Source organism: Camelina sativa, chromosome 18 (assembly GCF_000633955.1).
Source record: "Camelina sativa cultivar DH55 chromosome 18, Cs, whole genome shotgun sequence".
NCBI lineage: Eukaryota > Viridiplantae > Streptophyta > Magnoliopsida > Brassicales > Brassicaceae > Camelina > Camelina sativa.
The window spans coordinates 12,870,975-12,894,674 of record NC_025702.1 but is presented as its reverse complement, the minus strand read 5'-3'; the positions used below and the strand labels follow the sequence as shown (position 1 = coordinate 12,894,674).

General features: G+C 36.1%; 5 protein-coding genes and 1 pseudogene across 7 annotated transcripts; 3 read left to right on the top strand and 3 right to left on the bottom strand.

The window, feature by feature from the left end:
• LOC104763424 (receptor-like kinase TMK2) lies at positions 1,356 to 2,900 on the top strand. The gene is made up of 2 exons (XM_010486797.1): positions 1,356 to 2,376; positions 2,473 to 2,900. Exons 1-2 carry the CDS (start codon positions 1,356 to 1,358, stop codon positions 2,898 to 2,900), a joined length of 1,449 nt encoding a protein of 482 aa, XP_010485099.1.
• Positions 3,364 to 4,730, bottom strand: LOC104761374 (cytochrome b5). The gene is made up of 4 exons (XM_010484455.1): positions 4,620 to 4,730; positions 4,390 to 4,487; positions 3,955 to 4,021; positions 3,364 to 3,849 (listed from the first exon to the last, which is right to left on the bottom strand). The coding sequence occupies exons 2-4, from the start codon at positions 4,474 to 4,476 to the stop codon at positions 3,599 to 3,601; spliced, it is 405 nt and encodes a 134-aa protein (XP_010482757.1). The 5' UTR covers positions 4,477 to 4,487; positions 4,620 to 4,730; the 3' UTR covers positions 3,364 to 3,598.
• On the bottom strand, positions 5,487 to 9,146 carry LOC104761373 (metal-nicotianamine transporter YSL3-like). Of its 3 annotated transcripts, none has more exons than XM_019240356.1 (9): positions 8,849 to 9,146; positions 8,507 to 8,578; positions 7,973 to 8,404; positions 7,720 to 7,895; positions 7,390 to 7,487; positions 7,158 to 7,292; positions 6,880 to 7,069; positions 6,676 to 6,793; positions 5,487 to 6,603 (listed from the first exon to the last, which is right to left on the bottom strand). In XM_019240356.1, the coding sequence occupies exons 3-9, from the start codon at positions 8,343 to 8,345 to the stop codon at positions 5,672 to 5,674; spliced, it is 2,022 nt and encodes a 673-aa protein (XP_019095901.1). In that variant the 5' UTR covers positions 8,346 to 8,404; positions 8,507 to 8,578; positions 8,849 to 9,146; the 3' UTR covers positions 5,487 to 5,671. The 3 variants fall into 3 exon arrangements, with proteins under 3 accessions (XP_019095901.1, XP_010482755.1, XP_019095900.1); XM_010484453.2 differs by having other exon boundaries at positions 8,945 to 9,146; XM_019240355.1 differs by lacking the exon at positions 8,849 to 9,146 and having other exon boundaries at positions 8,507 to 8,836.
• On the top strand, positions 16,628 to 18,517 carry LOC104761372 (annotated as a pseudogene).
• Positions 18,612 to 21,353, top strand: LOC104761371 (vacuolar protein sorting-associated protein 26A). The gene is made up of 12 exons (XM_010484452.2): positions 18,612 to 18,749; positions 19,092 to 19,137; positions 19,244 to 19,318; positions 19,405 to 19,479; positions 19,584 to 19,656; positions 19,756 to 19,800; positions 19,925 to 20,036; positions 20,134 to 20,200; positions 20,292 to 20,336; positions 20,527 to 20,582; positions 20,669 to 20,844; positions 20,928 to 21,353. Exons 2-12 carry the CDS (start codon positions 19,135 to 19,137, stop codon positions 21,107 to 21,109), a joined length of 909 nt encoding a protein of 302 aa, XP_010482754.1. The 5' UTR covers positions 18,612 to 18,749; positions 19,092 to 19,134; the 3' UTR covers positions 21,110 to 21,353.
• On the bottom strand, positions 21,431 to 23,694 carry LOC104763423 (oligopeptide transporter 8-like). Its single transcript, XM_019240353.1, has 5 exons — positions 23,518 to 23,694; positions 23,312 to 23,409; positions 22,399 to 23,230; positions 22,130 to 22,312; positions 21,431 to 22,045 (listed from the first exon to the last, which is right to left on the bottom strand). The coding sequence occupies exons 1-5, from the start codon at positions 23,680 to 23,682 to the stop codon at positions 21,431 to 21,433; spliced, it is 1,893 nt and encodes a 630-aa protein (XP_019095898.1). The 5' UTR covers positions 23,683 to 23,694.

Here is a 23,700-nt window from a genome sequence, read left to right as displayed (position 1 = left end):
TTGAATCAATTTTTTTTTTTTTTTTTTTTTGCTTTGATAGCTTTTAGTTTACTCGTTGTGACTCGTTTGTGAGCATTACCGAATTACTCCAGTGTATGTGACTATGTGGTATTTTCTAGAGCCGCAATTTTTATATTTTTGTAATTACTTACATATATTAATTCTTTCATGCCTATAATTTTCCAACATATTGAAAAATATTCTTTTACAAATCAAGATTTTTTTACATGTTGTTATCCCCTTCTTTTTATTTTTTATGTTAACAAAAATATCAAAGTTAGAAACATACAAACTCTTAATTTTTAGTATAACAAATAAATATCAATTATATTAATTCCTACACACATATAACTTTAAAAATTAACAATCATAAAATAACGATTTTGAGTTTATATCACTGGTATAATTTGAACTATATATATCTTTTCTTCATCTTCTACTCTAGCGACGTCCTCTGCAACACTCTCTCTTTTTATTTTATTTTTTTTGTCAAGCCTGCAAACACTCTCTCTATTTCAGTACGATTCTTGAATTTTTAATGGATTTCATCAAAATGTGCGGTAGATTGAAAATTTGAACAGAGAGATATAAAAAGAAAAACATTTGCGCAGTTACCATTTCAAGAACTAAACAATGCTTTAACCTTTTTTGACCAAAGAGAATGAAAATGGACTGGATTAGAAACCACTTGTTTCATTCGTTTATGATCGAATACTGCTTTTTTTCTCTGGAATTTTTTCAATCCGACCTAACAGAGCCATATCCGTCAGTCAAAAAATGCAAAGAGTTTAGCCTTAAGCTACCAAAATCCTTGCCGAAATCTTATTGTAGTGCCAATTCCCACTCAATCTCCTCTCGCAGTTGATCTACACTAATTGACAATCTCTCTTCACTCTCAATGAAGTGCCATATAGTCAGGTATTATTTGTATCTATCGTTTTAAGGATATATCTTTGTGTAAATTGTGTTTTAAAAATAGCCTTATGGCCATTGATAATGCAACAAGAAAACCGTTTTCCATATTATATTTTCTTGACAAATCTAGTTGAACCGGTTTGACAGAATATTTTTGTTCTGATTAGTAATTAGTAATTAATGATGGTTGTGTGTTTAGTACTTAGTACTAGATATCCTAATCCTTGTTTTTGTTCAGGATTTTCTTCTGCCTCTGTTTGTTGTTACTGGTGAGAGGTGATTTGAGTCCAGGGCGCAACAGAGATACTCTTCTTTCTATAATCAGAGAATTAGGTGGCTTGCCGCGGGATTATGCAGAGAGTTGGAAAGCAAATGATACTTGTAATTGGTATGGTATACACTGCTTAGACGGACGGATCAAGGGAATTTGCTTCACATACATGAACCTGACGGGTACAATCTCTCCCAAGTTTGCGGATATCACATCACTCACTCTGATTGATCTTTCGCACAACAGTCTTACCGGAACTATTCCCTGGGAGCTCACCAAGCTGAACCTGTTGTCAGTTCTGGATCTTTCCTACAATCAGCTTCACGGGAAAGTTCCGCAATTCAAGACGACAGTTCCACTTACTGAAGGGAATCCGGGGATTATTAACACGACCAACATTTTTGTTCCTTCACATACAGGTAACAAGAAAAGACCAGTCATTTTGGGACTTCTGATCGGCGTTTTGATTGTTGGTTTGCTAATTACCGGAGGAGGATTCATCGCCCTCTATCTTCTTATGAGATCGAAGCGAGCTGATAGGCAATCAGAGCCGAATGAAGCCTTGGCACACACTCAACAGTGTTTTGAGGTCTTCGAACTCGAGAACAGAGCATTCCCGTTGCAGATTCTCAAGGATGCTACGAATGACTTCAGCCATAGCAACATTGTTGGGAGAGGCGGTTTCGGAGTAGTGTATAAAGGCACACTCCAGGATGGGATAGAGGTTGCTATAAAGAGGATGGAGCAGCCTGTCATAGGTGGGAAAGGCGCTGATGATTTCAGATCCGAGGTTAGAGTTCTAACTAAGGTTCATCACCGTAACCTTGTGACTCTTCATGGTTACTGCCTCGACGGAAACTACAGCATGTTGGTATACGAGTACATGCAGCAGGGGACGCTCAGCAGACATCTTTTTGACTGGAAGGACCAAGGATTGAGACAACTCGACTGGACTAGACGCCTATCTATTGCGTTGGATGTGGCTAGAGGAGTAGAGTATCTCCATGCCCTAGCGCGTCAGAGTCAGAGCTACATTCACAGGGACCTGAAACCCTCGAACATTCTTCTGGGAGAAGATTTGCGCGCCAAAGTTTCTGATTTCGGTTTACTTTGGTCTACAGAAGAAGGCAGAGAATCAATTCGAACCAAGATTGTTGGAACATTCGGTTATATCGCACCCGAATACACATGTACGGTTTTCTCATAATCTCATTTACCCTTTTTCTAATATATCTATATATATGTGTTCGATTTGTAACTCACATCTGAAAACTCTGTGATTGCAGTGACGGGAAGGGTCACTAGAAAGGTTGATGTGTACAGCTATGGAGTTATTCTAATGGAGCTTTTAACCGGCCAAAAATCCATAGATGAGGCTCGATCTGATACTCACATAGCCATTTGGTTCAGGAAGATGGTGTTTGAGAAAGATTCATTAGCAAAGGTAATTGACGATATCATTGAAGTCGACGAAGAGACTCGAAGAAGCATCCAGGAAGTAGCTGAACTGGCATGTCACTGCTGCACCAAGGAACCAGAGCAGAGGCCAGAAATGACTCATGTTGTCTCTGTCCTTGCGTCGCTTGCTGAGCATTGGGAACCCAACAGTGAGGTCAAAGTCGAAGAGGAAAAAGATATAAACAAGATATATCATCAGGAACTTGCAAGGAGATGCCAGATGGATTTGGAGGCAAGTAGCAGTTGTTTGAGTTGAGTTGGGTCTATTGTTGAGTCTCGAGTAGTTTCTTATAGATGTTGTATTGTATATAACGCAACGTATTATAAGGTATAGTTTGTTTGAGTAGTTTTGTGTATAAAGATATATATGAGTTTTGCTGATTCGACCTGCAATGTCTCTCTTAAGTGTCTGCTTCTTTTTTGCACTCTTAAAGTAGGCAAATGTGACAATACATGTTTAAACATCACACAATCAGACTGGAAGTTCGTATCCCTGGGAAAATGTGACAATACATGTTTAAACATCACACAATCAGAGACTGGAAGTTCGTATCCCTGAGAAAATGTGACAAGACATGTTTAAACATCACAATCAAACTAGTATTGTCGTTTCCACAATCGTCTGAATCTTATTTGCTCAATTTTAGAATTCCAGTTTCCCACTTCTTCTTCATTTGCAGTATCTGACAATCAAACTGAATCTTTTGTTTACCGGTGGCAAAAGAACCACTCTTTTATTATATCATCAAAATCGAAAACATGTCATCATAAAACTCAAAACAGCAACACTAGCAACACATTGATTATTGGTTTATAAATTTCAACAAGAATCAGTAAGGGACACAGATGCAGTCTAAGACCAAGACCAAACAACAGTAATAGTATCTTATAGCAAGAAAGAAAATACAGAGAGAATTCCATGACAAGCAAAAGCAAAAGCCTTTGGCGTCTCTTCTAGTCTTTCTTGGTATAGTGACGAACGACAAGAGCCAGTCCCAAGATCAAGATCGGAACAAGAAACTGAAGAATCTTGATAATGAATTCAGGTGTCTTGTCTTGGTTGTAAGCTGGTTGCTGTGGTGCAACATACGTCCTTGTTGCAGGAACAGTAGACGAATCGATCTCACCAATGTGATATTTCTCCATCATGTCCCTAGCAGTGTCGCTGTGACCAACGTCTTCAAAATCATTTGTAGCATCTTTCCCTGAAATACACCACAACAGAACTTTAGTCATCAAACAGCTCCTAACCCGCAATGGATCAGCGAGCGCAACCATCGTTATATATCATTGAGAAATTTTTGCCCCACCTGTTGAGGACAACAAGACTTCATCACCTCCAGGATGATCATCCATGAATGGGGTCACATCATATACCTGAATCAAAGTTCAAGAACCAAACCGTCAACCAATAGTGCAACCTCAAGAAAGCAACAATCACGGATCATACTCAAGTAGAAACCACTAACTAACGATATACAGTAGACACAAACTACGTTTGAATGAAAACACCAAAATCAATCTCCTATAATGTAAAGTATTCACTAAAACAACATTAAGGGCCAACAAAGATTGTGAATTCAAACAGACAAGCAGCTCGATAACAGCTTCTAGCAGTAAAAATCCAACTTTTCAACTTTAAAAATCGAAGCTTTTGACACAAATCAATGAGAGAAGAGAACTATATGTTGGTGAAATTCACTCAAATAGAGATTTAACTCAAAACAAAGAGACAAGATCTAAACCTTGCCGGAAATAATAAGCCAACAATCCTTAGTTTTGTTGTGCTGTGAAACTTCTTCGAAAGTTAAAACCTTGCGATCTGAAGCCATCTCTCCTCAAACTGCCAAAAATCAAGAACACATAAGATCAAAATCAAGTCTTTCTGATATTTTATAATCAAAATTAATAGAAGAAGAACAAAAAAAATAAACAGATGATTCAAATCGAAATAATCAAAAGGGTGATGAATTACAAAATTTTCGACTTTCAGATTCAGAAGTTCGATAGCTCCAAAGCTCAAATCAGATGGCAACAAGACGGGGTTAAGTAAATGGAGTTCCTCACCTACTCATAATTTGTTGTGCTCAACTTCTGATTAAAAAGACGAAACTACCCTTAATATTATTGCCTAGGGTTTGGTTTGTCAAAGGATGACCAGGGGTAGTTTTGGTCAATTGAGCTTTGACTTTTATCCAATCTAATTGGGCTTTCTGCAAAATCACGTTGTGAAAAGTTTTCTACACTTCTGGTCCACGTTTTGTATCTACAAAATGCAAATATGACGTGTGGTCTCAGTGTGCTGTTTTTGACCGCAAGACAAAAAAAAAAAAAAACACAACGTATGATCTCAAATGCTGTCAAAGAAAGGAAAATAATCTTAGGCTTTGAATGGACAAAACGGACTAATCTTGGATCATGTAACAGTGGTTTTTAATTGGTTTATACAACTATGGATTATGTTTGTTAAAAAAAAAGAAAAATTCAATTATGGAATATGGGTTATAGATGCTAAATACAAAACGCTCAAATCTACAAAGTACAAACTAATTTGTCCATTCGAAATTTCCAATTGCCACAACCATTCGATCCCTTAATTATTTTTATCAGCATATCTTATAGTAGTGATTTAACTGTATATCACTATTTTTGCAAAAAGGTAAATATCTTTTAGAAAACTTTAATCCCATGAATATTTGATTTATTCATGGGATTTAAGAAGATTACTGGGACATGGATTCAAAAAGAGTTTATTGATTTTACAAGTGCACATACTATTATAAAAAAAAATTGACTTATGGTTTAGTGTACTTATATAACAATCTTTGAGAACTCTAATAAATAACCCTGTTATAACATTTTCATTAGAATTTTTTAATCTTTTTATTGTATATAGTATATACTATACAATTCTACACATAACTACTCAACCTCTTTTTTTTTATTTCGAAAATCCCTAGACATTTCTGATTTCTTTAGCTAATTTGACGATACACAGACAAAAAAAAAAAGTAAAACTCACAAAAGCTAAGTTTTACTCGGCATGAAGCTCATACAGATCGGAGGCCTCACTCCGGCCAAAGCGAGAACCGACGACGGTAAAATCCAAAGACCATCTCCACATATCAAACCGGAAGCAACCGCTGGTATCATTAAACCGGCTTTAACCCGATCTCTCATATTCCAAGCAAACACAATCAAACTACCAACACACATATCAATGGCAAAGTACCCTCCTACAAGAAACGGAACCGCCATTGCCATAGGTAACGGAACCCACTTCCCAATCTTCTCCGGCGACAAATCCCTAACGAGATTCGCTGCCACCGCGAATGAGAAAAACCCGTAACAAAGCTGTAAACAATGTTGAGGCAAAGCAGAGAAACCTTCTACTCCAAGAATCGCCATGTTTCTGTAAACCAAAGCGTACGGAGCTTTATACTCTCCATCAGGGTTCCCGACATCGAAAGCTTTGTAAAACAAGAAGAAAGTGAGAGGAGCCACGACGCATCCAATAGCTGTGCCGATAGCTTGACTCACAAGCATTGACCTCGGCGAAGTCAGAGTCAAATGACCAGTCTTGAAATCGTGCATTAGGTCAGAAGATATCGATACGATCGATTTTATCAATCCGCATCCGACGAGTCCCGCTACTACACCGTTTTGTTTCCCAGCCATAGCAGCTAAGATGAACAGAGCGACTTTACCATAGTTATAAGCCATGTTCATGTCAGTAAGCCCTGCTCCATAAGCGTTGCTGAAACCTAGTGATGGAGCTAACATGTAAGCTACGACTATGAAGTACCATTTGAGTTCGGGGAACATTAGAGGTATCGCGATTATAGAGACAACAGAGAACGCTGCGTATCCAACTGCTGCAACCCATAAAGGAATGCTGTCTCTTACAAAGATCTCATCTCTTTTTAGATCCGCAATAGATTGTTTATCTTTCTCCGCATCTGCGGTTTACGTTTGGATATCAGATACATTATAAAAATGATGATTTCGATATTTTTTTGGTGTATACTTACTAGATTTCCCAGAGTGGTGATCCTTTAACTTGGCATACATGTTTCTTGCTGTGATAAGAAGTATCTTGATGAAATGGTAAAGCCCGTCTCCGAGGATCAATGAGATTGATATAAATACCTGCAGAGTTAGGAACAAATTAAGAACGAAGTTGCGCAAAAGAGAGAGCGAGAGAGTATTATTAGTCTTTTTTATTTGTATGGAACCTTGTAACCATTGAGACTCTTCATGCTGCTTTCAGGAAGAGTTGATGAGAACCAATCTCCTTTAAGACCTTTAATGAGTGGCCACATGATTCCCCAAGACAGAACCGCACCGAAAAGTAAAGATATATTGACAATGTGAGAACAAATCATTCCTGCTCCAATGTACGTCATGCTAAAGTCGAAGTAGAATCTGTCAAGTTTTTTCAAGATTCATCAAGATTCTGTTTTTTATCAGTTGATATGTATATGATAATTTGATTCGGAAGAATACTACTCACGAGTGTTTCCAAGCTTCTAATCCAAAAGTAGGAAACTGAATGAATCCGCACGCTACACCACCAGAGAAGAACCATTGAAAGAAAGCCCAAATAAAGCTAAACGAGAAGTACTTCACAAAGCCAGCCACTTGTTTCCTGCATACAAAAAGGTTTTAAATTGTAATCAGAAACTCAAGAAGTAGTGGTGAAAGAGAGCTAAAGAGACTGCGGAAAAAAAAAATCGAGTTAATACTTGGCCATTTTATTGCCTTTAGGAGTGTGGAAACCGTTGATTAAAACCGCGGTAGCTGTTCCACTCGGATATGTCAACTTGTAGTCTATGATCATGATCTGGTTGACAAAACAAAACATAATGAAAGCTTAGCAATCAAGACCCAAGCCAGTCATATCTTGAGATGTTGCGACAGACCAAACCAGCCAAATAGTCCAAACTTGGCCTATATGAATCCCGGTACTAAGTTGGCTCTAGTGGGTTTGGTCCGGCTCATATGACCCGCAAACTTTGGCCTACCACAACATCTCTAGTTACAGTATAATGAAACATGAAGCTTAAAGTCTATACCTTTCTTAGAGGAACCAATGCTAAAAGACCAACAAAGCAAGTAAAGAACAAGAAAGCGGTCATCCAACCAATTCCAGGCTCTTTGGTGCTTCCCGGATAATTCCCATCAGTGTGAGTTCCTCCTGACTGGACAAAAGTATTTTTGTTCAAACCAAGAAGGTATGAACCAAAGCCACCTGCAAATCAAAAAAACACAAAGCTCAAAAAAAATCTATCCAACCCAAAAAAAGAATTGGTCAGAAATTCACCAAACCTCCAACTGCAATGCTGTAACAAGCCACAGCACATGTTTGGACCACAGTGTTCTCTTGTTTAGTGAAAGGTTTAGTCACAAACCCGGCTTTTGTCAGTAGCTTGGTCCAGCTTCTAAGGAAGACAAAGGCTAAAAGTGCTGCAGAGACATTTAGGTTTGGTACCAAACCTGTGGTTAAGTTTAGTTTCATCACAATCACACTGTAGATAACACCAATGATCAAACTTGCAACAATTCCTCTAACAGTGATCTGACTCCTCCATGGAGGTATTGACTTGAAATCATCTGCTTCGTTTTGCGTCTCTTCCAAGTCATCTAGTTCTTCTCTCTCTATCTCATTCCTTCCCTCTCTCTCAAACATCATGCTCCTCATTTTTACTCTGCTTTTTTTTCTTCCTCTTCTTGATTTTTTTTTTTTTTTGTGTGGTAATACTGGAAAAACAAGAACCCAAAAGACAGATTCTTTTAATAATTACTATCAAATTAAAAACAAACTTATTTTTTAGAGATAGTGACGAGAGGAAAAAAAGGCACCTCTTTTTTTGGATCAATCCGATTCTGGGAATTTTATATAAAGTTTAGAACTTTTGGACCATGCTTGATTATCTGAAGAATAGGAAGAAACAGTTACTTAGCAAAAAGAAAAAGAAAAAGAAAAAAAAAAAGCAAAGCTAGAGATTATTTTAATCTATTGCATAATCTTTAAGCTATAGAATCAAATCAAATGACGCAAATGATCTCTTTTGCTCAGAGAGATCTAAATAAAAAAAAAATAACATTGGATTATACTCAAGAATCTACCATTAATCAAGAACAGTAACAGGATGAGTTTTTTTTTTTTTCTGATATCAAGAGAACAAGAGAATGAAACGTAACTGATAAAATGAAACAGACACACACGAAGACCACACTCCACACTTCCCAAAGAGATAAAAACAAGTTTAAAAGCAGACCAAAACATTAAATGCTTACACGAAACGAAGACTCAAGGGAATAGCCAGAAGTGGTAGTAGTAGATTTAAAAGTAAAATGGACTTTGGTGACTTGTTTAAAGTTTATATATAGAGGAAGCAGAGATGAAGAAGAAGAAAGCTTAAAAACGAAGAAGAAAAGGGATCTTGGGTTCTTGTGTACCGCACGTTGACATCAGTAGTACTACACTAAAGAAGAAAGGAAAAAAGAAAAAAAAAAGTTTCTTTTGGGGTTATGTAGTACAAATAATCATTATTAAGGGGCTAATCATCAAAAGGAGGAGTAATAATTAATTTATAATTAATTAATCTAATCCCATATGTAACCTTCATATATGTCACTTTAATTGACCTTCTAAAGGGACAAACAAAAAGATGGAGGATATTAGTTTAATTATAATTATTCTAATCCCATATATTTTTACTAGTAACCAAGATTTGTTTTTTTTTTTTGTGAGACAGAGATATAAATTATGACTGCATTTCTATTTTTAAAGACTTATTTCATTTTGTGGAAGTTAAATCAAATATTTTTATTTCATGATTAATCCCTTCACCAATTTTTTTTTTAGTTATAAGAGATTTTTAACATATTAACGTTAACCAGTCACAGATTACAAAATCTGAAGTCTTTTAAAAATCTTAATTGACCTTTTTAAAAATTATAGAATACATGTTTTAACTCAATGAATCTGGTGGCATTCATGTGAAACTGAAAAGAAGTGATGACATTTATTCTTTAATTGACTGGTAAAGCTGGATTTATTTGGTAAAACCAAGATTCCGGTTCAAGTGACTGTCTTTTAATCCAAACACGACGATGACATTATGAGCAATTTTATGCCATAACTACCTTTTTTATTTTCTTGACCACATGATTAAATACTAAAAACACAAAATATGGAAACATAACTCTCGACAATGTGAACAATATATTTATTTATAAGGTAGTCAAGCAAGAACTTGGTAAATATCAACTCCATACCATGTGGTCACAAACAAACCAAAACCCAAGAGAAAATGAAAGTCGAATAAACTATTCAACATGTTCGACTTTTGATTTTTTACGTCTACACGTCAAACTCTCTATAAGTAGAACTGGACTATTATATTCGGACGTTTCTTGGCTGAATTGGTACGTCGATGTAAAGACTAATCCTGCGTAATCGGATAAGATCAGATAAAAGTTCAATCCAATTATACCATTCTTCTGCAAGAACATATGATTGATTGAATTAGCGCAAGACTTGTTTTAGATTGAAATTTATAAGACCGTTCCCAATTAAACTTGTTTAATTCGTCATAAATAATTTAATGTACGATTGTTTAATAGCCGTGGTAAGTAAATTTATGTTCACATTATTGTATTTAATGTTGTATAGACTCTAGTTGGCTAGTTAATGCTCAAGTGTTAGTTATTTATTTTTAAATTATTTTATTTTAGATAGTGGTATAAAAACTTTAGTAATATGATTAAACAGATCACATAAGTGATTATTGTAATAGTTATTTCATTAATAGTTAGAGATCTAATGCTAATAGTATATTATTTACTGGTAATTTTTCCAGTAAGTAGCAAACAACTAATCTTTGGAAACAGCAAGTAGCAATCAACTAATCTTTGGAAAATTACTTCATTTAGTTACAAAATAATCCCTCTGTTTCATAGTAGTTATCATGCTAGATTTGATATTTTTGTTTTTATTGAATTGTCTTTTTTGTTTTCCAATATTATTTTAGTAGAAAATTATCTTATTTGTCTTTTATTAAATAAATAAAATATTTGAAATTTTGAAATTTTAATAATCAAACAAAGTATAATATACTAGATATATATATATATATATATACTTAATTTGTGTGAAACAATCTAAAACAACAACTAATTAAAAAAGAAGAAGAAGTATTACTAAAGGTACAAACTAATTAAAAACGGAGGAAGTATTACTAGAGGTATAGATACCATTTATGAGTCCGATATGTTTTGAGTTTAAGAAGATAACCACATTAAATAGTTTTAAGATGCTTCTAATAATCATCCCATGACAATTAGAGTATTAGACAACATGCATATAGAAAAATATTGTTTTCAAATTTATCTACTTTGGTTTGGAAAGGGTTGTTTTCTGCTTTCAAATGTTTCATCAAAGAGTTGTCTGACTTTTACCCTAATAAAATATCATATGCATGGTCTATGTAACATCTTCAAGTCATTTAGATGATGCCATATGCACGTTTACGTCACATGTTACTAGTCTAAATATATACTCGATTACATGTAATATTTTGGGAAAGAGTCACTAGACGTACGTACTGCATGCAGTAGAACAAATTTACCATTCCGACGGTCCTCTAAAAATTCCAGCCAAACGATTATAAATACCACTATTCATAATCCTTGGTTTGTTCTTCAAAATAATTTAATACATATAAAGTCTTAATTAAACTCGAATTACATAATTATAGTTAATACGATCGACAACAGAAAATCTTTTACATGAACAAAAGATCCAAAAAAAAAAAGAGATTCACATTTCTCTTCAAGTCTCAAGGTTAAAAACTTGAGCAGGGGCAAGCAAAAATAGTCGCGAGCAATCAATTGTGTTCAGTAATTAAGTCTAAACAACTCTTAGCACTCATCGGGTAACGCTTGTTGTTAATTCAATAATTTAATTAATTTCTCAATTAAGACAATAATTTATTTTTATTTTTTTTTGCAAACCAATACGTTTGCAAACAAACCCTATATTAATCTTCATTTGTCGTCTACATACAAAAACATTATAAAATTTGAACCGAATTGTAACACATAGATTGTGTGAGTACAAACCATATTAGACAATATAACTTTCGGATGTCTAGTATGCATGCAAGTATATGATCGAATCTTGTTGTGCTACGCACATACTACGAGGCACTACGGAGAAGTAAAACAGAACAATACAACTCACTTTTGTATGAATTACACTTTTCTTTTTCTGACTTTTTTGACGTACTTCTTTTTTTGGGAATTAATAAACGTTAAATTTATACAGTACTCAATATAAAAAAAGCTTTTAAAGAGGAAAGTGTAATTTGGTGAATACAACACGTGATGATTAAGAAAATTAAAGAAATAGTATTATTAAAGCGGTAGGTGGAGTTATTTAAAAGGTCGTTCTATTGGTATTTGGTATATTGATATTGAAAGTGTTAGGCACTTTGCAATACTTTACAATTTTACATTGTACTTCTGACTCTGAGAGAGCATAGTAGTGATGTGGCTGCGCAGTATCAAAGGAAGATAACAAAAAATTTATAAAGTATGAGTGAAATCTTCTTGATAGTTTTTCTTATACGTACAATATTTGATTGCAAAAGTTAATAGTATTTGATTGCTTCATGAAACCAACGAAGGTTCCAATGCTTTTTCCATGCATTGTTTTGAATAATCATTTTGATTTTTTTTTTCACAACATGGGTACTGACTCCGATAATTATCTATTTTCATTTAATAGTAGGTGGAAGAAAATCAAGATCAACCATATGACTTATCTATTTAAGTTTTCTTTATGTCCTAAGCTTCTCAGCTTGACCATGCTTATCTTCATAGCTAGGCATCGATGGGTCAGCTGCAGTTTCTAATGATTGAAAAAATGATCGTACACAACTTTTAGTTCATGTTTGATCAATTGACTCTTTAGGTCTACCCCATTTTTGTCTTTGCCTTTTAAGGATATTGGACCTAGACATTTAAATGATAGTTCACTTTATGCCAAATGATACGCACCAAGCAAAGAGGATTTGGTATAAAATGGCACTTTCAGTTATTTTTATACGGTCTCTTTTCACAACAATTATTGAAGAAGCAAACCTTCCATTTATATTCTATTGTGTAAATACATTGATATTATTATTCTAAAGAGGTTGTAATATAGCATATTCTAAGTAAATTATAAAAATGTATGGACCACTATGCCACTTATTTTTCGCAGCATAATATTTATTTAGCTTCACCGAATTTGACAAAATATATATTATAAACTACTTTTGTTATTATCCATATACATGTCCCAGCTCTGTCCATCTCTATGGATTTATTCGTATGTTAGCCATCATTGCCCTAACTTATCGATTTTTATTTAAGTAACTAAAAAGTACAATTTGTTTTTTTCATAAACCATTTTTGCGTTGATATTATAATGTTCGATATTTCGATCAGTCTGCCAAATTATTTAGTTGATATATCAAGTCTCTCAACATATTATAAAAGATGTTTTTGGCGTATTCCTTCAACCCTTAAAGGTATTTAAAGTCGATCATGAACGAATTCTATTTTTATCGGCATGATTTAAACCAGCCCATGTTCACATATTCCGCCCATGTTTGGTGTAGCTCAAGATTGATTCTCCACTGCCAAACTAAAAAAAAGTTGTAAGATACTATATAGTTAGATCTTAAAACTTCACCTAAGTTTTATCGATCAATCAATGTTCTCCATTGACGTTACATCACCGTCCTCAAACGTCATTATAAAGCTCTCCCTAATCAACTTTCTTTTAATATTCTAGTGGATAGTAATGCATCCCCAACTATGTGTTTGGTTTGGGATAGAGCATAAAATTGGAATATGAGAACCCAAACATAAAGTGACAAAACGACAAGTGGAAGGCTGAGAATTTGGTACGGTGCTTTTTTTTTCTTCGTTTCTTACAAAAGTGTTAGCGTTCGAAAGGTAATAACAACAGAAAATAAACCATAGAACAGACGAAACAAAGTATGACCAATGCAAAAAACAGACATTTTCTTTTATTGTTGTTGTGATGTATGCACGGCCAACGGGCCAAGATCTCCATATGTCTTTGATTGTTTTTTCGGTGAATAAAAGATGAAGAGCGTGGTTGATATGCCGTTACAAAGAAACTCGCTCGTCTTTTAGTTAGATCAGCGTTTGTCTAACGTGCCTTCGGAAAGCCATGTGCAGTTTGATTCCAAACCAAAACCATTTTCTGATATCATTGATTGCGCTTTTGAAATCGATCATTTATTTGTGTTTAGTAAGTTTTACAAATATAACATTCACTGTGTAAAGAAAAATATCAAAACTTCTTGGCTGTTGTTTTTTTTGTTTGAAAAAGAAAAAAATCTATTGTTATTGAATTACACAATCAAAGTCATCGAGCTAGTGTAGCTTGACAAAAAGAAAAAAAATCATCGAATTTTCGTTTCGTTCAATTAATTTTGTTTTACTACTATGTGTGTGGTCAGTTGGTCACAAAAATTTTCATAAATACTAAGGGGGTGTCATTGATTGTATAAGTTGAAGTCAACTTCATTAAAGTGTTTTTTTTTTTGTCTTTTAGTAATTCCAAATGTGACATTTTAAATCAATCAAATCATTTATATAATTAATCTCATCTTGAAAATGTGTATCTTTATTTTAAATATCTATTAATTAAATTACAAAAGGTGATAATTACAAAGTGTCAAACTCACATATAGTCACGATGAGGATGATTTCCCATAATACATTAATTTACGTTTTGGGTTTGATCTCGGATTATAATAATAAAATTTGAGGTTGATGATGCGTTATATGCATGCTAAAGGTCAACTCTCTCTTCCACTTCCATTATACGAAAAAGAGTGCACCGGAGTTGAAACAATGAAACGTGTCAGGGATAACTCGATAAACTCATGCACTTGTAGTTCAGTAGTTGTATCAAAATGAAGTTAATAAATAATAACAAAGATGAAGAAATAGTATTTCTCTACAAAAAAAAAAAAAAACTATATTTCTACCATCATATTTTTTTAATATTAATTAAATTTTATTAAATTAATAGTAATACATCAAGGATTATTAAATAAAAATGTTTCTAACGAAAACTCACAAAATCTTAATAAAGAAATTGGGCTTTCGAAGGCTTTTAATTTCAGATCCATTGGTGAAGTTAATACCCACACAACAAGGCCTATCAGGGCCAGTTTGATGATAAAATTACTATCCGAAAGAAAATACACAAAAAAATTATTAACAATATTACGATAGTGCCACCAGAGCTGTTCCTTTCCTGTAATTTCAGTTTCTTCTTCCTTTCACCTAGCCATGTTAAGAAGGGCTTAAAGTTACAGGGTTGGCCCGGCTCGTTTAAATATCTTGGACCGTAACCCTGTATTTTTGTTATTAATATTTCGAGCTCGTCTAGGGCCGAGTTGTGCAAAAGTTCGAACTGACCCTGTTTTATTCTTCTTCAATCTTCTATTTGAAAACGACGACGTTTTAGTCTAGGTTTTTTTAGGCAATTTTTTTTCTTCTTCCCAACTCCCAATCACCATTGACGGACCTCTCAAAATCAATTCACTCACACGATCTTCGTAGAAATCAATTCGCTCTAATTGAGGTGATGGAGGAACTAGGGATTGAAAGATGAACGAATCCAAAGAAGAGATTGGGGAACGAATAAGGAATTTTCCTGAGATCTAAGGGCTTATTAGATTCAACTTCAAGAAGTCCAAAACAGAGAAGATAATCGCATAGCAGAGACACAGTCCAAGGCTCTGGCTTCGATTCTACGACCACTACAAAGTTTATCACTCAACTCATCAATAATTAAATAACACGTTTAGAAAGAGAAAACAAAATAATAATTACAGGGTCAGGGCTGGACCGAGTTTAGGCTCGTTAGTGTTAGTTTTGTAGGGCCCAAATTCAAAATTGGTTTTTGGAGGGCCGAGCTTGTACACGGCCGGGCCGGGCTGGGTTTATAAACCCTTTTTAACATCCCTACAGTTTCACCTATCCTCTCAACCCACACACGCTCTTCAAGAATTAGGGTTTTTTTATTTTCTTTGTAACTTCTCTAAAATTCCCAAATCCGAAGATATGAAGAGATCGTCTGGTAGAAAAGATTCAAATTTCGTAGAGCAATTGATACTGTACGTCGCTAGTGAAGCATTGAGTAGCTTGGTTCTCTATGTGGGTCTTCGAGCAATTGACCCTAACCGTGACGCTGCTAAAAAGTCTCTCCAGCATAAGCGAGAAATCGCCAAACGTTTGGGTCGTCCTCTTATTCAAACCAATCAATACGAGGTAGTTTCGTGACTCCCAATTGATTCAATTTCTTATTCAAAGTTCGTTCTTTTTTTTTTTTTTTTGAGTTCGAATCGAAAGATTAGGGATTTAAGGTTCAAATCTTGTTTTATATGTGAAAACAGGATGTTATAGCTTGTGATGTTATAAACCCATTACACATAGATGTGGAGTTTGGTTCTATTGGAGGTTTGGAGTCAATGNATGGAGGAACTAGGGATTGAAAGATGAACGAATCCAAAGAAGAGATTGGGGAACGAATAAGGAATTTTCCTGAGATCTAAGGGCTTATTAGATTCAACTTCAAGAAGTCCAAAACAGAGAAGATAATCGCATAGCAGAGACACAGTCCAAGGCTCTGGCTTCGATTCTACGACCACTACAAAGTTTATCACTCAACTCATCAATAATTAAATAACACGTTTAGAAAGAGAAAACAAAATAATAATTACAGGGTCAGGGCTGGACCGAGTTTAGGCTCTTTAGTGTTAGTTTTGTAGGGCCCAAATTCAAAATTGGTTTTTGGAGGGCCGAGCTTGTACACGGCCGGGCCGGGCTGGGTTTATAAACCCTTTTTAACATCCCTACAGTTTCACCTATCCTCTCAACCCACACACGCTCTTCAAGAATTAGGGTTTTTTTATTTTCTTTGTAACTTCTCTAAAATTCCCAAATCCGAAGATATGAAGAGATCGTCTGGTAGAAAAGATTCAAATTTCGTAGAGCAATTGATACTGTACGTCGCTAGTGAAGCATTGAGTAGCTTGGTTCTCTATGTGGGTCTTCGATCAATTGACCCTAACCGTGACGCTGCTAAAAAGTCTCTCCAGCATAAGCGAGAAATCGCCAAACGTTTGGGTCGTCCTCTTATTCAAACCAATCAATACGAGGTAGTTTCGTGACTCCCAATTGATTCAATTTCTTATTCAAAGTTCGTTCTTTTTTTTTTTTTTTTGAGTTCGAATCGAAAGATTAGGGATTTAAGGTTCAAATCTTGTTTTATATGTGAAAACAGGATGTTATAGCTTGTGATGTTATAAACCCATTACACATAGATGTGGAGTTTGGTTCTATTGGAGGTTTGGAGTCAATGAAGCAAGCTTTGTATGAGCTTGTGATTCTACCATTGAAGAGACCTGAGCTCTTTGCTTATGGGAAGTTACTTGGTCCTCAGAAGGGTGTTTTGTTGTATGGTCCTCCTGGAACTGGGAAGACTATGCTTGCTAAAGCCATTGCCAGAGAATCAGAAGCTGTTTTTATTAATGTGAAGGTTTCGAATCTGATGAGCAAGTGGTTTGGTGATGCACAGAAGCTTGGTAGGTGTAGATTTTGTTTTATGTGTCGAAGGAGCTCACGTTACTGATGTTATTTGGTTATGTTACTGATTTATGAGTTGTTTTGTATTGTTTCTTGCTTCAGTGGCTGCTGTCTTTAGCTTGGCCTACAAACTCCAACCTGCTATTATTTTTATCGATGAGGTGGATAGCTTTCTTGGCCAGCGTCGTTCTACTGATAGTGAAGCAATGTCAAATATGAAAACTGAGTTTATGGCTTTATGGGATGGATTTACTACAGACCGTGAGTTGAAACTTTCTTGTCCTCGTTGTCTTATTTAAGTTTAACTGTTAAAGTAGGTAACATGAGTGTTATCTGAAGTTTGATGTGTTTTTTGTTTTGTAGAGAATGCGAGGGTGATGGTTCTTGCTGCAACTAACTGACCTTCAGAGCTCGATGAAGCAATATTGAGGCGTTTTCCTCAGGCCTTTGAGATCGGGATGCCTGATTGCCGAGAGAGAGCACAAATATTGAAAGTGATTTTGAAAGGAGAGAGGATTGAACCAAATATCAACTATGATCATGTAGCTCGCTTATGTGAAGGTTATACCGGATCAGATATCTTTGAACTCTGCAAAAAAGCAGCCTACTTCCCGATTAGAGAAATCTTAGAGGAGGAGCGAAAGGGCAGAGAAGTTTCGGTAAGTAAGAATCCGGGTTATAGGAATGCCAATTATTTTCTTCCTCCACTTGATTTCTTAGTACTGACATCTTGAGTTTCCTGAAATTTGTAGGAGCCTAGGCCATTGACACAACTGGACTTGGAAAAGGCGTTTGCTACCTCAAAGAAGACTCAGGTTGCTGCAAGCGAGTACTCTGGTTTTAAACGCCCAACAGATGCTGACGAGGTCCAAGCAGCTATAAACGGCATCTTAGAGCTTTTCGTCTCTCGGATGAGAAATGAACGTGATTCAGAATGAGATTGGGAATAGAGGCTCTTCACTAAAGTTTTGTATAGCCACAAAAAGTATAACCAAAGATATTATACTTATTCAGTAAACCGTCTATAGGCTCATATGCTGAATAAGTTGGTACCTTAAAGCTGTCTTTAGGAAATGAAATTCACTTGAACTTCATTTCTAGTTCAAGCTATGCTTCTTTACATTTTACAAATTTGTTTTTTTATTCTTCAATTTTTGAATAAAAATATCAGCTTTGTTTGTTTTCTTTATCAGCTTTAGAATGTTATACGGTCGTGTAAATGTCCATGACAATGATACCACCTGGGCTTCGATCGGTTTATAATATAACTGGGCTTTGTGTAGTCAACTTGAGAAAAAAGTTTTTTTTTTTTTTGCCTTTTTTGTTGTCGTCCTCCGTGACTTTGCGATCGTCTTGAACCCAAACTGTCAGAATCTTTCGTCGATTTGATCGATTCTTCTTCGTCTCAGCTCAGAAGGTACCAAATTTTGTTAAGTTGTTCAATACGAGTCTAAGTTCGTGGTGGNGGGGGGGGGGGGGGGGGGGGGGGAGATCTCAGTTTTGATCTCGCGGCTAATCTCTCGATAAAGTCTTGTTTCTTATCGTTGTATCATTACCATGTGATTTGGTCTCATCTGAAGGGGTTTATTTGATTACTTCTTCATGAATTGAGATTTGGGATTAGGGTTTATTTCTATTTCGTGGTGACGACTGGTCAGCCTAAATTTGGAAGCTGCTCTAGCTTAAAAACCAAACTTTTTTAGGTGTTTCAAGTTGGGAATGCCGCTGATTTTGTATCATCTGTGTGCTCTGTGAACAGGTTGTTTTGATTGTGATTGGGATTGGGATTGAATCTTCTGATCATGGTAAGTGCTCTTTGCTTGGTGTTGTTGTTTCTGTGTACTTGGTGGTTCTCTTTAGCGTGAACTTGTTCTAAATTGTATACCCATTTTTGTTGGACTATTATCACAGAATTTTCTTCTTGGAGCTTTCAAGCCGGCATGTAATATTTCAATCACCTTTACTGATGGGAAAAATCGTAAACAGGTACATTCGTATTTTGCTTCTCCTATAGATATGCACTTAGGCTGCAGGTTTTCTTAATGTCACTCATTGATCCTCTGTTGCGGTAGGTACCCATTAAGAAAGATAATGGACAAATACTTATGAATCCACTTTTCCAGAGTCAAGAAACTATTGCTGGGAAGGTACTTTTGTATTGTTGTGATTTCCTAGTCATCAGGAGGTTTATGGAATTGCTTAAAAGGAGTTTTTTTTTTTTTCTTTCTTTTTCATAAATTGTCTCTCTCAGATTCACATTGATTCATATCAAGGGAAAAAGGTCGAGCATAATGGTGTAAAAGTTGAGCTTCTTGGTCAAATAGGTGTGTAGATACTGTGAATTATGTCGGTTTTGTTATCTGGTTTTTTAGTCATGTCTTTATTTCTCTTATCGATGACATTTGTGTTTCTCTTTTTGACAGAAATGTACTTTGACAGAGGAAACTTTTATGACTTCACTTCCTTGGGTGAGTCAAAACTTAGGGTTCCATTATGACATGGTTTCTGTGTAACTGACTGATTATCTATCTATGTGGCTTCTGAGTAACTGATTGATCAACTATCTATGTGGCTTCTATTTCTAATTTCCAGTGCGTGAGCTTGATGTACCTGGAGAAATATATGAAAGAAAGACATACCCTTTTGAATTTTCGAGCGTTGAGATGCCATATGAGACATACAATGGCGTGAATGTGCGCCTAAGGTATATCATATCTTTCTTTGACATCAGATGGAAACAATATATAAGTTCCTAATTCTGCGTACTGTAGTACATTATTTTTTGTCCCTGTTTTCTTCAGGTATGTTCTCAAAGTAACAGTTACACGTGGCTATGCTGGAAGCATCGTGGAATACCAGGACTTTGTGGTATTTTTTTTACGTATACGCGTATCTTTGTGACAACTGACAACATAGTATTTTAAGATAAACTTAGCTTTCTTTAACTGGTTTGAAACAGGTCCGTAACTATGTCCCGCCTCCTCCAATCAATAACAGCATTAAGGTGAGTTCTGATATGATACGAGTTTTTCATTTTAGAAAAAAATTAGTTGAACTCAATCTCGCCCATTGTTCACTCTCATTTTTACTGGTTCCTTACCGCTCTTGCTTTGATAGTGAATGACGTTTTGGATATTTCAGTTCTTTATTTGCATTAGATATGCTTAATCATTGGACCCTTACCCGTTCTGTAGATGGAAGTTGGAATTGAGGACTGCCTCCATATCGAGTTTGAGTACAACAAAAGCAAGTAAGACAACTTGATTTGTAGAATTTTAGGCTCGAGTGGTAAGGAAAATTGACAACAACAGTTAATTCGCTATGGTCTGGATGCAGGTATCACCTAAAAGATGTTATCCTTGGGAAAATATACTTTCTTTTGGTGAGAATCAAGATAAAGAATATGGATCTTGAGATCAGACGGCGAGAATCAACAGGTGCAGGAGCTAATACTCACGTCGAGACAGAAACACTAGCCAAATTTGAATTAATGGATGGTGCTCCAGTTAGAGGTACATTCATCATATACTCCAAAACTCATTCAGACCTTTTGTGAGTTTTGTAACGAAGTATTGATTTGAGACTAATGTTGCAGGCGAATCAATACCTGTAAGAGTTTTCTTGACACCATATGATCTGACACCAACACATACGAACATCAACAACAAATTCAGCGTAAAGTATTATCTGAATCTTGTGCTGGTGGATGAAGAGGATCGACGTTACTTCAAGCAGCAAGAGATCACGTTGTACAGGCTCAAGGAAGAGACATCTTGATGTTTACAAAAGAGAAGAGAGAAATGATTTTTCAGAACTTTGTAAAGCCTTTTCTTTTAAGACATTCCCTGTATGCAAAATTGGTTGGGACTTGTAGTGGTGAAATTACATCATCTTCGTAGTTTGTTCATCGACCCAAATGTTGTTTTTGCTTTGTTTTGGATTCTTGCGACTTCTATTGTCTTCTCCCTCTATAAATGTACTTTTTTGTTGTCTTATGTTATAGAAGAAGCAGCTTTGTTTACAGACAACATATAAACCAAAGTTGTAAACGAAAATGTTTTTAAGGAATACAAATACAGTTTAGCTGAGAATCTTAGTTTAGAAAACAGGACAACCATGAACAATAACACCTTTAGCCGTCGGACATTTAGCAACAGAGCAACCTTCACCAGAGCTCCCCCACCAGTCAATCGCAATCTCACTACGTTGCAACGCAAGAAACAAAAGCACAGACATAAATCCAGTTCCTGCATCCATTCCTCCAGACAGAACATAGTTATACCTCTGCCACCACTCTCTTCTGTACTTAAACACGAAATGTCCAAACACAAACGCCAAAACGAGCCAGCTCGTGAAGTTAACAGAAGAAGCTGGTGGCATCATAGCCGTGGCTCCAATAAGAACAGGGATGTGAATCATTGAGATCCATTTCCTGTTTGGGAAGAGTCTTGTGGCTAAATAAACCACTGCTGGAGCTATTGCACCTCCTACAAAAAACCAGTTTATGTTTGAGTATTCTCCAAGATTACCAAACACTCTTCTTGGTCCCACGAGTCCCCAAATCACTGATGCATCGAAGAAGACTCGATCAGTTGGGCAAGTCCATTGACTTCCTGGTGGAAGCAGAGAAGTGTCACCGATATTTGGGATTTCTGCCATTAGCCACCAAGCTGTTAATGCGTAAACGAATACTGCTACTAAAGTCCCCACAACCTGTGAAAACAACAACAAACTTGTCAAGTGTTATCTTTTTCACAGATTTATGTGACACATACACATAAAATTAAGAAGACTTGCCTGTGCCATGAACATGGTTCTTGGTGGGATCTTCATGTAAGTTCCAAGCTTCAAATCAGCGAGGAAAGTCAAAGATTGAGACATGCTGATGTATCCGTAAGTCTTGAAGCATATGTTAGCAACTGGTCTCTCTGGATATGCATACCCAATTATGTATTCGGTGATAATGTTCAGACCCGGCGCCTACAAAATAAAAACAGAAACACGATTTAATGATCATAACCGGATCGTGAAGCCAAGTTATTAAACGTGTGTATCTTTCTTCTAACCTGGTTAGTAGTGGCCATGATGACACCAACGAGAGGAGTGAAGAAGATAGCTATCAAACAAGCCAAGAAAGCTCCCCACCATGGAAGCTGAATCTGTGCCTCATAGTAGATACATATAAAGACAATAACTGCAAGATTTACAGCGAAAATACAAAGAAACCACCAAAGAGGAACTTCTTTATAATTCCTCTTCATGATCTTTGTATGTATATCCATTTTCTTGTTTTTCCCTAAGGCTCCTTTGGTTTGATTCCAAAGATCTTTGCCGTTGAAAAGCAGGACATGGACAACACTAGCAGTCAAGGTTGCAAAACCTAGTCCATAGGTCACGGCAAAGAAAGTGCTCATGTGGATTGGTCCGGTCTCTGCGTAAGCCTTATGATCGAGGCGGAAATTGGCATCGATGATGCTTCTTACATCGTATTCCTTCCCACTGGCTACAAAAAGTTTACCGGAGTAGATTGGGAAGGTTTTGGCGTTGTAGATATCTAGGTAGTAACAGAGAGGTGTAATAACGTACATCACAAGAAAGAACCCAACGGCAATATTTGCAGAAGCAAAAAAAGGGCTAGCGAGTGGGCTTCCAAGGTATGACGCGACGGTTGACCAGTCCAGACCAAAGGAACCAATACCTAGACCCGCTGACCCTGAACCGAGCTGGTTGACTAGAATCGATTTAGGGCTAATCCAACATAGCCAAGAGACTGTGGTTAAGACCGTGAAGAGATAACCAGGTAAGATATAATAGGAGAAGCTAGTGATGAGCGTGATGACGAAGAACTGATTTCGACTAATCCCCCATTTCGATCTCTTCTCTTTCTCGTGCAATGCTCTGTGTATGATGCAAAATCAGATATTTTTTTTAAAATGCTTAATCAAAAACATCAGAGCATCATTAGAAAGGGAGCATTACCTGAAGAGAGATACTTGAACGAGATTGATTGGCCACCACATCTCACCAGGCTCAACTAAATGCTTTCTATACATACCAGCCCAACCAAATCCTAATACCTTGTAGCCCAAGAAACAGGAGAAAAAAAAAACTCTCAGTTGACAAGCCTCTAAACCTAGAAACTCAATACCAATAAACACGAACTAAAAAATCAAATCACTTTTTACCTGAGTGGTGATCATAACGAGCAATGCAGGTAAGAAATCAAGCCTTCTCTTGTAGTAAAGCTTAACAGCACTAATAATATGACTAGCGTAAACAGCACCTGCGCCTGAGTTTGCAAATACGGTTATAAGAACATGCTCTTTGGTACTAAACGGACCAGGATTCATTGTGAAGGACCACCTCGT